This window comes from Lithobates pipiens, unplaced genomic scaffold (genome assembly GCF_037356315.1).
Source record: "Lithobates pipiens isolate NorthernLeopardFrog02 unplaced genomic scaffold, aLitPip1_a1.2 Scaffold_28, whole genome shotgun sequence".
In the NCBI taxonomy this organism is placed as follows: Eukaryota; Metazoa; Chordata; class Amphibia; order Anura; family Ranidae; genus Lithobates; species Lithobates pipiens.
The window spans coordinates 201806632-201822155 of NW_027507789.1; the positions used below are offsets into that span (position 1 = coordinate 201806632).

A 15524-nucleotide genomic window follows, 5' to 3' on the forward strand; every position below is an offset into this window, starting at 1 on the left:
GCACCCCTAGTGGGCACGTAGCGCCTGCGCACGCTGTGATGCTCGTCCTAATGTGAATGACCTCCCCTTCCCCCAAATGCATAGAGGGTGCACTCCGGGCCGCCCACCCGCACCCCAGACACATTAGGATGAGCGGGGGTGTGTGTGATGTGAATGGACACGTAGCCCCTTTGCACAAACTGATGCTCGTCCTAATGTGAGCAGGGGGGGTGGGGGTGAGCGACCTCCACTCCCCAAACTCTCCGGGCTGCCCACCCGCACCCCAGACACATTAGGATGAGCGGCGGTGTGTGATGTGAATGGGCACGCAGCACACACTGACGCTCTTCCTAATGTGACTGGGATGAGCGACCTCCACTCCTCAAATGCAAACGGAGTGCGCTATTGGGCCCCTTACCCGCACCCAGGACAGGACACATTAGGACAGTGCTCGACAAAACCCGGTCGCCAGGTCGCATTGGCGACTAGAATCAGCGACCTTGCGCCTGGGGCAGCATAGCTGGGGGTATCCCGTCTCCGTGGACCCCCCCCCCCCCGCGCGATCGCGTCGGGCCGCGCCGCAGGCGGCCGGTAATTGAGCCCCCGGCTTTGAGGCCTTCTGTGATCCTATGGTTCCTTCTGGAATCTGGCGCCCTCTTGTGGTGGCCGTTGGAATTACAACCGACAATGCTAATGGGCCAGTCTTTCTCCATCCCTTTACTTAGAACCCCTAAACAAAACAAAAAAAAATATATATATATATATATATATATATATATATATATATATATATATATATATATATATATATATATATATATATTTTTTTTTTTTTTTTTTTTTTTATTCTAACACCCTAGAGAGTAAAATGGTGGTCGTTGCAATACTGTCTGTCACACCATATTTGCACAGCGGACTTACAAGCGCACTTTTTTTGGGGAAAAAAATTTTATTTAATAAAAAAAAAAGACAACAGTAAAGTTAGCCCAATTTTTTTTTTTTTTTATATTGTGAAAGATAATGTTACGCCGAGTAAATCGATACCCAACATGTCACGCTTCAAAATTGAGCCTGCTCATGGAATGGCGACAAACTTTTAAGCTTTAAAATCTCCATAGGCGACGTTTAAAAAATTCTTCAGGTTGCACGTTTTGAGTTACAGAGGAGGTCTGGGGCTTGAATTATTGCTCTTACTCTACCGATCGCAGCGATACCTCACATGTGTGGTTTGAACACCGCTTTCATATATGCGTTCGCTTCTGCACGCAAGCTTGGCAAGACAGGGCGCATTTAAAACAATTTTTTTTTCTTATTTTAACTTTTATTTTTATTTTTTTCACTGTTCTTTTAAAAAAAAAAAATGTGTGTCACTTTTATTCCTATTACAAGGAATGTAAAAATCCCTTGTAATAGAAAAAAGCATGACAGGTCCTCTTTTATATATGAGATCTGGGGTCAGAGAGACCTCACATCTCATATTTACACTAAAATGCAATTTAAAAATGTCCCTCTAATAGCTATGGGCAATGACTTGGAGACAGGTGGGGGGCTGGGGGCCATCTTCCCCTCACTCGTCTCCATGTCAGGCCAGGGACAGGTCCAGATCGCCGTCACGGACCTGGCTCCTAACTTTTTTAGCTGGCTCCTAGATTCCAAGGAAATTTGTCAACCCCTGCATTAGGATGAGCGGCTGTGAGCATGCAGGTGATGCGTCTTAATGGCGAATGGAGATGACGGAATAAGTGGCCCGTTTTGTGTGTATGAACAAACCCTGTCTATACCTGTTCTACATTCTACTAGGGGGGCGTGTGACACGTAGAATACTCGCCCAGAACACCCATCGTTTTTTTGTTTTTGTGTGCGTTTACGTGACTAGATCCGTTTTTATTTAAAAGCAATGGGCTGCATTCAGATCATTGAATTGGAAAAAACAAAAACCACATAGAATGCAATAGAGCCCTTTCACACTGAGCCGCGGCCACGTTAGCGTGACGCTTGTTTTAGCGCCGCTGTTTAAACGGCACTTTTCGGCAGCTAGTGGGGCACTTTTAACCCCAAAGAAGAGAATAGAAGTGCTGCCCATTCATTTCAATGGGTGGGACATTTTGGGAGCGCTATATACAGCATTCCTAAAACGCCCCAAAGATGCTGCTTGCAGGACTTTTCCTAACGGCCCGCAAGCGCACCGCCCCGCCCCATGTGAAAAGACAGTTTTCAGACGTTTAGAGGCTATTTCTAGCACTAAAATGCCTGAAAACCTCAGCGTGAAAGGGGTCTTAACCACTTGCCGACGGCTGGCCCGCCATATCACATCTTGGGCTTTGTGGGGGTATATCTGAATGATGCCTGCTGCTACAGACATCATTCGGATATTGGCTTTCTCAGCCGGCGATTCCCTACACCATAAGAATGATCATAGCGTCCCCTCCCGCCACCCTCCGGTGCTTCTATCGACTCGCCGCCATGACCAGATGGTCGCCGGAGTCTCTATGATCAAAAAAACCAAACGCGATCTCAGCTTTCCAGCCAAGGCGGTGCCGTTTTTTGTGAATGCAGAGGCCAGGCGTAACATCATAACATCGCGCCCGGCCTCTGCATTCAAAAAAACGTCGCCGTCTCGGCTGGGAAGGTGAGAACGTGTTTGTTTTTTTTGTTTTATTTATTTTCAGGCTTTCCAGCCTAGAGGGGAGTTTTGGGGTCTTATTGACCTTATATCTCACTGTAAAGAGACCGATCATGCCATATTCCTATTACAAGGGATGTTTACATTCCTTGTAAAAGGAATAAAAGTGATTTAAAAAAAAAAAATGTAAGTGTCAAACTAAAAAAATGTAAAGTAAAATGAACAATAAAAAAAAAGTATCCACGTGTGCTCGCACGCACAAGCGAACGCATACGCAAGTCCCACCCACATATGAAAACCGTTTTCAAACCACACATGTGGGTTATCGGCGCGAACATTACAACGAGAGAAATAATTCCAGCCCTAGACCTCCTCTGTAACTCAAAATATGTAACCAGTAAAAAATGTTAAAGCATTGCATATGGGGATTTTTAAGTACCGAAGTTTGGCGCCATTCCACGAGCGTGTGCAATTTTGAAGCGTGACATGTTAGATATCTATTTACTCTGTGTAACTTCATCTTTCCCATTATACCCAAAAATTGGGGTAACTACTGTTTTTTTTTATTTTTTTGGGGGGGGGGTTTGTTTGTTTTTTAAAGCACAGAACTGATTTTTTTTTTTTTTTTTTTTTTACGCATTTGAAAAATTGCTGCGCAAATACCATGCAAGATAAAAAGGTGCAATGACCGCCATTATATTCTCTAGGGTCTTTGCTAAAAAAAAAATATATAAAATGTTTGGGGGTTCTGTCTAATTTTCTAGCCAAAAAATAGTTGGTAAATGGTTAAGGTAAAAAACACTAAGACTTTCCAACCACTGGAATAAAGAAATATTAAAGTATCCCCACGCTACCATAAACAAGGCTAGTAAGTAAACTTAAAACTGGTTGCAGCAAACCTCACAAAAATAGATGAACATAAAAATTAATAATTGGTGTTGCGCTATCGAACATAAATATTAACTAAAGTGCCTAGTGCATAAATAGAGTGGACCACATATACTATATAGAGAATGTATGACAGTGGTGCAAACCCCACCCAAATGGAATTTTATAATTAATTTAGCAATCCCTAAATAATTTTTTTTTTGTAAATATATTCAGAGTGCCTAAATAAATATACACAATATAAAAATAAAAGAAAACTATAAAAAACTTGCGTATTAGAAATCCATATCACTAATATGATCAAATATTACAAATAACAGCCTCCAAACGTGCAACGTTAAAGTGCAAACAGTAGCAGAAAGAATTGAAAAAGTGGCATAAAACAACAAATTCAATAAATAAAGTCCGTGAATCACGCAGTGCAAACAAGCAAATAAATACAGTCCATAAACAAGATGGAGTTGAGTGACATTCAGTGACTTGTCAATCTTGTGCCTCTCCAGTGAGATACGGGTGGATTAATACTCCTGTGCCTCGCCAGTGTTCACAGCACACCAGGTGAAATGGCCCCTTACCTTACTGCTGTAAGTTAAACAGCAACATTACAGAGATCCAGATGCTGTATCCCATTCCTGGCAAGTTGATCTGTCACCCCACATGGCTGGCGCTAATATTTCACTATTTACGTGATGATCTCATCAAATATATAGAAAGAAGGAAGGGGCTACAAGAGTGAAGTACGTAACAGATTTATTTTAGGTTAAAGGGGTTGTAAAGGTTTGTTTTTTATTTTCTAAATGGGTTCCTTTTAAGCTAGTGCATTGTTGGTTCCCTTACCCTTTCCTTTGATTTCCCTTCTAAATGTTTTTTTTCTTTGTCTGAATTTCTCACTTCCTGTTTCTCCTCAGTAAACTTCACACCATCATCCCAGCTGTGTTTAGTCAGCCAGAACAGCTTACTGAGGAGGAACAGGAAGTGAGAAACTCAGACAAAGAAAAAAAAAAAAAAAACATTTAGAAGGGAAATCGAAGGAAAAGGTAAGTGAACCAACAATGCACTAGCTTAAAGGAACCTATTTAGAAAATAAAAAAAACAAACCTTTACAACCCCTTTATAAATAGCAAAAGGTACTCACAAACATCAATGGAAAAAACATGCATAGTACAAACGAGCACAGCGCTCGTACTGCGGACGCCACTTCCAGTGTCCTATTCTCACATTCCTACGTGTATCGTCACTTATCTTGTGACTTCATCCCTGATGAAGTCACGTGATAGGTGACTATACGCGGTACAGTAAAAGAACCTATATCAAGTAATAAGAAGCAGATCAGTGTTCACTATTGGGACAGTGCTGTAGAGGTGACAGTGTCCTTGGACTCCATCCAGATGTCCCATATTTAGAGAATTCGTTGGGACATCCTCTAGACTCATAGGTGTATTTGTACTATGCTAGAAAGAATAAAAGAATATAACAATATGTAAAAAGGAAATCAAGGACGCAAAAATTCAATAGATAAGGGTACTGAGATGGTTGTAACTGAAAAAATACAGTGAGAGATTTCGGTTTCACTCAAAGCCCAATACCCAGACAATCCCAGAACACATATAAGAATGTAGCAGGGTCTTACAAACCGCGTCAGCATTTGGATGGGTATAATCAGTGGCGTTTCTACCGTGAGGTGAACAAGGCGTTTCCCTTGGGTGGCATTTTTCAGGGGGGGCGACGCTTGTACCTGGATGACAGCTGCAGGCATCACCCTGGTGTTGTGTGTGGTGGTGTTTTTTTTTTTTTTTTTTTTTTTTCTTTAAGAGCAGGCGGTCGGCTCTCTGTAATCGCAATCGGATTAGCTAACTAGCTGCTCGAATGCTATTACAAGCAGCAGGAGGGGGAGACCCGAGCGATCAACTGGTGCTTCTGCCGGATAGCCAAGCAAAGCCAGGATTGGCTTTGATCAGCTGTTCATAACAGCCGAATTGGATGACATGACATCCCTTCCAGTTTACTTGAAAATCATTGGTGCCAGTTTTTAAAAATCTAAGCATTCAAAAACACAGGTCTTTGTGTTTTTTGAATTCTTTTAAGTGCAGTGGAGGGATTTGGGTCTTTTAGACCACGGATCTCTCCATAAAGAGTACCTGTCACATGCCTATCGCTGTTTACATTTCTTGTGACGGTGATAAGAAAAAAATAAAAAGCAACAGTGTAAAAGGGAGAAAAAATTTTTTTTTTTTATATATATATATATATATATATATATATATATATATATATATATATATATATATATATATATATATATATATATATATATATATAATATAAAAATTTTTTTTAAGTGCCCCTGTCCTTCCATGCCTGCACGTAAAGGAGAAAGCGTTCGCACACACATGGGCAGTATTTCTAGCTCCAGACCGCCTGTAAATCTAAAGTGGTAACCTGTAAAGGCTTTTTAAGCATTGCCTATGGATAGTAAAATTTACATTGTTTGATGCTGTTGCATGGACGCGTACATTTTTAAAACGCCTGAGATGGGATGAATTTAGATTGGGGGGGGGGGGGGGTGAGGGGTCTTAACAAGGTGCCGGAGCTGGATTTAGTGGACTGGGAGGATATCGGGGAATACCTCATGGAACAGGGACAGGTTAATTCAGTTTAAAACTCGTCATCGAGCTTACCGTATATACTCGAGTATAAGCCGAGATTTTCAGCCTCTTTTTTGAGGCTGAAAGTGCCCCCTCGGCTTATACTCGAGTCACCGCTGTCTGACTGCTCGATCAGCGTATCGAGCAGACAGACGGCGGACATTAAAATTCAAAAGCCGCGCCTCCTTCTCCGCCTCCGCCTGTGATAGGCGGAACACTGAATTTCCCAGCAGTCAGTGTTCCGCCTATCACGGACATCCGTTCATTCTCATACTACGGACGAGTATGAGAGGATGTCCGTGATAGGCGGAACACAGGCTGCTGGGAAATTGAGTGTTCCGCCTATCACAGGCGGAGGACGGAGGCGCAGCTTTTGAATCGTAGAATGGCCGCCGAGAAGAGCGGCGATCCATCGGCACGGGACGGAGGAGGCACGGGACGGAGGAGGCACGGGACGGAGGAGGCACGGGACGGAGGAGGCACGGGACGGAGGAGGCACGGGACGGAGGAGGCACGGGACGACGGCGGCTCGGGACGACGGCGGCTCGGGACGGAGGCTTGGGACACAGGTAGGCTGGACACACACACAAGGCTGCACGGACACACACACACACACACACACACACACACACACACACACACACACACACACACACACACACACACACACACACACACACACACACACACACACACACACACACACACACACACACAGATGGATGGATGGATGAATACACACACACAGGGATGGATGGATGGACGGACACACAGGGATGGATGGATGGATGGACACACACACAGGGATGGATGGACGGACACACACACAGGGATGGACGGACACAGGGATGGACAGCCATGTCTCACCCTCGGCTTATACACGAGTCAATAAGTTTTCCAGTTTTTTGGGGGTAAATTGGGGGCCTCGGCTTATATTCGGGTCGGCCTATACTCGAGTATATACGGTACTTCACTCCCCAAAGGGGGGCTATAAGATCTTTCCCTTACACCCAGTGGTATATTTTGGTTTTGTGCTGCCCTAGGCAAGACTAAAAATCCAGGAGAGAAAAAAAACCCAGATTTAGTCTTGCCTAGGGCAGAAGTAAGCTCAATGAAGACTTTGAAATTGAATCGACCTGTCCCTGCCCGAAACCAGGTGTTCCATGAGGTATTCCCCGATATCCTCCCAGTCCGCTGAATCCAGCTCCAGCACCTTCCCGTGCCGGCAGGACAACAACTTGTTAATAACTTTATGTATAGTGGGTTGGAGGGCCTTTATATAGTATAGAGAGGTTTCACCAGTTTTCTCCTGCAGTAGGGAGTCTGTCTCTGATATTGTGAGAGATACTAGCAAGACTAATGAAGTTTTAAAGGGGTTGTAAAGGTAAATATTTTTTCACCTTAAAGGGGAGGGCCACCCTGAAAAACAAAAAAATGTTAAAAATTACAAAAAATCTAAAAAAAAAAAAATGAAAAATTTTTTTTTTTTTTACTTACCAGAAATGCCTGTTGCTAGGCACTTTCTCCTAATCTTCCTCTTCCTCCTCCGCGGAGATCTTCTGTCTTCTGTCTTCGTCGCGGCGTCTTCTGGGTAATGAGCTGCGCTGTGTTCTGGGAACTGTGTGTTCCAGAACACAGCGCGTCCCATTCAGAAAGCGCTGCGGGACTCGCGCATGCGCAGTAGCTGCGGGACTCGCGCATGCGCAGTAGGAAACGGGCAGTGAAGCCATAAGGCTCCGCTGCCTGTTTCCCTTACAAGGGATGGCGGCGCCGGGACCCGAGAGCCGAGGGACGGGTCGGCCTCGGGCGGCCGACATCGCGGGCACCCTGGACAGGTGAGTGTGTTTATTAAGTCAGCAGCTGCAGTGTTTGCAGCTGCTGACTTTTTTTTTTTTTTTTTTTTTTTTTTTTTATAACCGGCCCTCCACTTTAAAGTGGAGGTAAACTCCCCTATCGTTTTCAGCCAAGGAAGCTGCCATCTTTACCTCTGTTTTAGGCTGGGTTCACACTGCTGCGGCTACGAGAACCGGATGTGATTCGCACCGCACTGCAGTGCAAATCACATCCGATCTCTGTGCGATGGGAGTTCAGCCATACAAATAGTATGGCTGAATTCGCATCGCACCCGCCCCAAACTCGCACAGGACCCTTTTTTTGGTCCGCAGCAGAATCGGATCGCATGGATGTTCACACCATGCGATCCGATTCCTGTCCGAGTTTGCAGATCGCACTGCGATATGCGAACTGATCTGGGGGTGTCATTAACATTTCACTGACACTCCCAGCAGTTCGCATAGGGCAGTGTGAACTGCCGGCGGGAGGCATGCGATGCGGGAACCCGCCGCGGATTCGCGGCATTCCCGCATCACTGCAGTGTGAACCCAGCCTTAATCTTCAACTGCTATGGTGCTGCACATGTGATTCGTTATGTTACCAGCCATTGGATGGTTTGATAGTTTGGCTGAGAGCACAGCCAATGTGCAGTTGGCATTCCCGGCATGCCTTTTTTTTTTAACTGTTTAAATTGATGGGTTTACTTACACTTTAATGCATTCTACGCATTAAGGTGAAAAAACATCTGACAGTGCCGGCGCCCCCAGTGAATAGATGGATTGAAGGCAGCGCAGCCATTGGCTTGCGCTGCGGTCAATCACATCCAATGGCGCGGCAGGGGCAGGGCCGAGTGATACAGCGACCTGCTGTAGCCTCCGGCTGTATCACGGGAGCTCGCCCGCAAGTGCTTCTCACCATGCAAGGGAGCTCGCATGAACGTGAGAAGTACTTGCGGAGGGAAGCCAAGACCACTGCCAAGGGACCCCAGAAGAGCAGGTTCGGGGCCACTCTGTGCAAAACGAGCTGCAAAGTGGAGGTAAGTATAACATATTTGTTATTTAAGAAAAAAAAAAAAATTAACTTTATGATCCCTTTAAAGCTGGGCACGGTTCATACATTGCACTGCCATACATTTCAGTGGACACAGACTGCACCCTTGCAGGGTGCTGACATATTTTGCAGTGCCGTTCTGCATGTAGGTGGAGGGGTCAGAATTGATAGGTGTACTTAGTGTCACGCTGTGTCTCCACCATTCCTGGATTGCCCTGTGCTTCCTTATTACAGCACACTTGTCACCTCATCCCTGTGTCTTGTGTGTTTTTTTTTTTTCTCTTCATGTTCTCACAGTTGGGTCTCTCTTTGTTCTTATTTATCTCAGAGACGCCTGTTTGTTCTGACATTCCATTAATGTTTTTTTCTGCACTGCTTGGCATGGCAGATTGCATTTGCACAGTTGGAGATTTTTGGCCTATCTCTGTGCAGTCTGGCATGAAATAAGTTGTAAGAGAAGCTTTGCTATTGGCTAGAATTGTCACCAAGAGCACACTCTGCTCCTGTCCCTTTTACTGGAATACTATCCTTCCTGCTGAGGCCGAGCCCTCCGACATCTCGTGGCCCACTCGTTGCCAAAGACCTCTGCATGGCATTCCCAGCTATTGACCTTTGTATCCCTAGTGGAAATGCTTTCCACTTTCTGCAGTTTACTGATGGAATTCTGGAAACGGCATGACAGTCACATCAGCATGCATTCCGGAGTCACTTGACATTACACAACCAATCCTATTTAATGGACAGTCTGCAGTAGTCACATGTGAACGCATATGCAGTACCTTGGCAGCAATTTTTCCTCATAGCCCTTGTACGCAGAGTCGGAGATTCCGTTGGAATGTTTCCAATCGGACCATTTTGTGGGATATTCCGACTGTGTGTGGTCTGCATCGGACTGTTTCCGTCGGAATATCCGACGGACCAATTTTTCCAACTTGCCGGTAAAATTTTCCGACAAAATGCTCCGATCGGACATACTCCGATCATGTGTAGCCTACTTCCGACGGAAAAAGTTGCCACGCATGCTCAGATCTAATTCCTAGACCAAAGCTATTGGCTACTAGCCTGAACGTAGTCCCATCCTAACAAAATAACGTCATCGCGTTATGTACAATTGGATTTTCCAACAACTTAGTCCGACCGTGTGTATGCAACATCACTTCCGGACCTCGTCCGGAATTAATCCGTCGGAATTACTCCGACGGATTTGGTTGTCGGAATCTCCGACCGTGTGTACAAGGGCTAACAGTCTCTCCTCCACCCCAGGTTCATTAGTACTTCTAGGACTGTGCTCTCTATAGTTACCTCCTCCTGGGGTACACCTCTCCTGGGACCCTCCATTGATTCAGCCCCACACAGGGAACTAATGGCCTGTAATGCCTTTTGCAATACGCCCTGATCCCTCATCTCCGTAAGAGAAAGACTACAGCCGAGCCTTCCTGAGCGCAGACTTACCCACGTAATTGGCTGTAAGGAGTCCCTTGTCTGCTTCTCTGTGGTAGTGACTAGCTGCATGGTGTCCCCTGTCTGCTTCCAATGTCTCTGTGTTGGCTGTAAGGCATGAATGCTCAAACTGTGGCCCTCCAACTTGTTGCCAAACTACAATTCCCACCATGCCTCTGCTTTTGGGAGTCATGCTTGTAACTATCTGCTTTTCAATGCCTCATGGGAAGTTCTGCAACAGCTGGAGGACTGCATGTTGAGCGCCCAGGCTGTAAGGGGTCCCTTGTCTTTTTCTCTGCTGTAATGCCTGGCTTTATGGAGTCCCCTGTCTGCTTCCACCTCTGTGGTAGTAATTGGCTGTAAGGGGTCCCTTGTCTGCTTCTCTGCTGTAGTGACTGGCTGCACGGAGTCCCCTGTCTGCTTCCATCCCTCTGTGTGACTGGCTGTAAAAGGTCCCTTTGTCCATTTTCAGCTCTCCCTGAAAGTTACTTGCTGCAGGGTGGCCCCTGTCTAGTTTCCTAGCAATGATGGGTGACCTTATTCACAACAGGAACTCCTGGTTGGCTTACATTAGAAGCCTCCTCTGGCTCATCTTTAGATCAGGCCAAGGCAATTGGGACAAGGCCAAGGAGGGAATTGGGACTTTAAATATGCATTTAATGCTCCTCCATCCCGGGTTCAATGAGACAAAGAGAGGGAAATTGGGACTTTAAAAGAGGTGGTTGACTCGTGTAGATCAATGGAGATAAATTTTATTGTAGGAGTAAGAATTTGTCAATACAGATCAGGCCAAGGTCAAGCAGAGCCAGAAGTTCAAGTAGAGAAATGTCCCCAAAGGAAACGCTGAGAAATCCTGGATGTCTTCGTGTGATTCAGTCAGACCTCCAAACCACCAGCTCTGACAGTTCTGTGCTCTGTCTAGGGCTGAAACAACTAATCGATTATGAAATTAATCGATTACTATTTTCATAATCGATTAATCTGCCAGTAACAAAATGGGGTTAACAAAAAAAACTAAAATTAGCTCTTTATAGTACAAAAAGCAAATAATCGCTACTGTAAATATTACTTTCACTGTTCTACAGTAAAAAAATGAACCCCTTACAGTAGTGATTATCTGCTTTTTTTTTCTTTCTACTATAAAGGGCTAATTTTCGTTTTTTTTTTTAACCCCCATTATGTTACTAAACGTCTTAGACCTGGTTCACATCTATATGTTTATTGGTGCTTTTTGCAGAAACGCACTACAGTTCATTTACATGGTTTCCTATGGGACACGTTCACATCTAAAAGGGTCGGGGACTTTTAACGCAAAATGGTGCTTTATTGGTTCAATATACTTCAATGGAGAAGCTGCAGGAAAGCATGTAATGCGTTTTTGCAGCAATTTGTGTTTTTTAATCTGCCAAAAGAAAAAGCAAAAATGCCAATTGCAGTAAAATTACGTGCGCAAAAAGCACTGTAGAAACCGATAAAAAGCAAACTGCATAGGTGTGTACCGAGCCTTATGCTGGCCACACAGATCAGTTTTCAGGTGAGAATATTCAGACGAAAAATCTTTGTACATTCGCTGAATGAAAGAATTTTGAAATTTTCACTTTGTTTTTAACATTCTGTTTTTAAAATGAATGTAATTTCTGAACGAAAACTACATACACGGTCTGAAAATTCCTTTGACTAAGAAGTTTTCTATTATTTCTAAATTTTCCTATCACTGTGGTTGAAAATGAACGTCGATTTGACCCACTTTTTTTTTTTTTTTAAGGTTATTAATCGAAACAATAATCGGCCAACTAATCGATTATGAAAATAAACGTTAGTTGCAGCCCTAGCTCTGTCACTTTATTAAAAGGGTTTTAGGTCGCCCAGTATTCTCAACTAGGCAGGGGCTCCAGGATGCTTATTGCAATCAGAGGAGACGGGGGTTCCCAGGAGGGCCGGAGCACACGGCCTGAGCAGTGACGCTGCTGAAGAGAGCCAGAGGGCTGAATATTACTTTATTTCATGCTGATGGTGGAAACCCCTGCGAGGGAGACAGATTGTTTGTTTGTTTTTCTTTTTCGTTCAGTTGTAATAAAAGTGGGCCAACGGGCTCCTAAAGCAGCTGTAAAGCCTAAACATTTTTACCTTCATGCATTCCTTACATGATGGTAAAAAATCAGCAACCCCCCCCCCCCCTTTTTTTTTTTTTTTTTTACTTACCGGGAGCCCTCATTCGATCCAGCGCTGTGCACATCTGCAGCTCCTTTTTCCCCTCACTTCCAGGTCTTGCTGACTTTGCTGGGACACTGGGAGCCAGTGACGCGGGGCCAAGTCCTGCTGTCTGTGTCAATGGACGCAGCAGAGGCACTAAGGTGTGAGCACACAGGAGTGCCCCTATGGGAGGGGATATCCATGGGGGCGCAAATGAAGAGGTGCGCAGACGCTCTGTGCAATTCAATTGCACAAAGCAGGTAAGTATATGTTTTTTTTTTTTTTTCTTTAAAAAAAAATACCTTTACAATATATTTTATATTAAACATCATATCTTGCGTGGACTGGTGAGCCCTACACTTGAGCCAAACAACCTTCCAACGTCACACACCAAATACCTGTTTATATGAATCAAATCCCAGGCATGAAGTAAAATCAATCAGTGAGTTACTAATTGTATCCACTGTGGTAAAGCCAGATATTTTTCTTAGAATCTGTTAGATGGCTGTAATAAAGTAGCTCTAATAAATTTACTCCAGTTACCTTTTTTTTTTTATGTGACAGGCAGCAGGGAGCCTGCAGTAGGAGTGTTCATTAATTCCTCTCCTGCCGCACAAATCACCAGATTACCTTAAAAGGGAGTAAAGAGTCTTAGTGTATTACTTCAATGATTTAATGAGATAATTGGGCCCTTGGGAGCGATGCTGGGTTTCATGTTTGCGTTTCAAGGCTGCATCATTCCTTTTGACTGGAGTGACTTTCCTTGTGTGTGCATGTTATAGAGGTGTGTTTTTATTTTTTTTATTTTATTTTGTTGTTTTTATTTTTTTTTTCCTTTGCTTTTATTTTTATTTTGACCCTTAAAGTGATGGGTGAGTGGTGGGTTTGCATCCACTTTAAGATAAAAAAAAATCTTCTGCCTTTAGAATGACTTTAAAGTCTTTGTAAACCATAAGGCCCCTTTCACACATGTGGACAGTGTGTCCGTATTTCATCCATCCGTTTGCGGATGAAATACGGACATGCATCCCTATGGGATAGCGGGTGTCTGCGGATGAACATCCGCAGACACCCGCTATTGTCCGATTCTGCAGACCGAGGAAAATAATATTTTTCTATCTGTCTGCAGAGTGGATCTGATGAACACGGACAGACGGTGCGTGCTCATCTGATCCCCATAAAGGAGAGCGGAGATCTGACAGGGCGGTCCCTGCACAGTGTGCGGAGACCGCCCTGTCCACCGCCGGCTCAGCGGGGACAACGGAGTGATCCCCGCGGAGCAAGCGGATCATCACGGGGCGGATCATTACTGATCCGCCCTGTGTGAAAGGGGCCTTACAATGAACTTGTCTTTAAATATATTATTGAAAACATTTTGTTACATTTGTTTGAGAAGTGCAAAAAGCACCTGTTCACCCTACAGTAAGTGAACGTTCTGAGCGCTCTGCCCTGCACTGAAATTTCAAGCTGTGTTATCACCTCTGCCAAGTTCACCTCTATGAACTGCAGGACAACCTCTTCTGTGTTATGGAGATGAGAAGAGGTGTTCTGTAGTCCAAATCAGAGAGAGCAGACTAGGGTGTTTTTCCCATAGATACAATACAATGAATGTGTTGTCACCCTAGGACAGGAACTGTGTAATTTGCTGTATAACGAGAGGAAAAAGCCTAAGAAATACAACTAATTTAAGTAGAACATCTAAAGGCTGGTAAACTGTGGTGTATATGAAAATTTTACTGTTGGGTTTAGATAAATGTTATTAATTGTTTTTATCCTTTTTCAGAATGTCGTCGTCAGGAGCCTTGTTTCCGAGTCTGGTACCCGGGTCCCGTGGGTCCTCCAGCAAGTATCTAGTGGAATTTCGGGCTGGAAAGATGTCCTTGAAGGGAAGCACCGTGACTCCTGACAAAAGGAAAGGACTTGTATACATCCAGCAGACTGATGACTCCCTCATCCACTTCTGCTGGAAGGATAGAACATCTGGAAATGTAGACGATGTAAGTTGTACAGGGGGTTGAGGGCTGTGATCTTCTCTAGTCAATAGTCTTTTTTTTTTTTTTTTTTTTTTCTTTTCCCCTACAATGAAAGGTTACTTGAACCAGGTGCAGCCACTTTTATTCACAAGCAATTAAGCTACTTGGTCCGGTGGCTTACTGTAGCAGAAAGCAGAGGCTTTTTAAAAAGTCACGCTGTGCCTGGCGGGTGTGCGTTTACCCAGGATGCATTGTACTTTCTGCCGCCAATATCTTCTTTCTCTTACCCTTAACAAGCTGCGATATTGACCCTTGTTTTCTTTTTCAGGATCTGATTATATTTCCAGACGACTGCGAGTTCAAGAGAGTGGCGCAGTGTACTACTGGGCGCGTGTACGTGCTTAAATTTAAGGCCGGCTCTAAGAGACTGTTTTTTTGGATGCAGGTCAGTCGCTAGTAATGTTCTGTCATTAAAGTTTAACCAACTGCTTCCCAAGCCTATGCTGACACCTCTTCTACAAAATCCAATTTTTTTTTTTTGGTTACAAAATTGCTTAGAACCCCAAAACATATGTTTTTTGTATGCAGAGGCCCTAGAACAGGGGTTTGCAACCTTTTTCCACATAAGGGCTGTATTCAATGTATTTGAATGTATAGAGGGCTGCATTCACCTGCTAATGAAGATAACATTACACAGTCCCCGTACCTCTGGACCCCTTTACACAGCCCCCTTGCACAACACACAATGTTGCAGGTTATGTGGCTCATATCCAACTTCTCTCCCTAATTAGTCACTTACAAAGAACTAGTATACAGGAGTTTTGACCTTTCAGACTTCACTAGCTTGCACGCTTGCTCTAGGCCAGTGATGGCGAACCTTGGCACTCCAGATGTTTTGGA

The 15524-nt window shown here is 44.3% G+C and overlaps 1 protein-coding gene across 2 annotated transcripts in view; it reads left to right on the plus strand.

Moving 5' to 3' along the window:
* The window catches only part of ADRM1 (ADRM1 26S proteasome ubiquitin receptor), a 31036-nt gene that overhangs the window by 1201 nt on the left and 14311 nt on the right, over positions 1-15524 (plus strand). Inside the window, exons 2-4 of one of the 2 annotated variants that reach the window (XM_077460291.1) lie at positions 4399-4527; positions 14435-14648; positions 14953-15069. In XM_077460291.1, coding sequence (XP_077316417.1) covers positions 14436-14648; positions 14953-15069 — 330 coding nt within the window. In that variant the 5' untranslated portion in view covers positions 4399-4527; position 14435. The remainder of the gene's footprint in view (positions 1-4398; positions 4528-14434; positions 14649-14952; positions 15070-15524) is intronic. The other variant, XM_077460290.1, reaches the window with a different exon arrangement.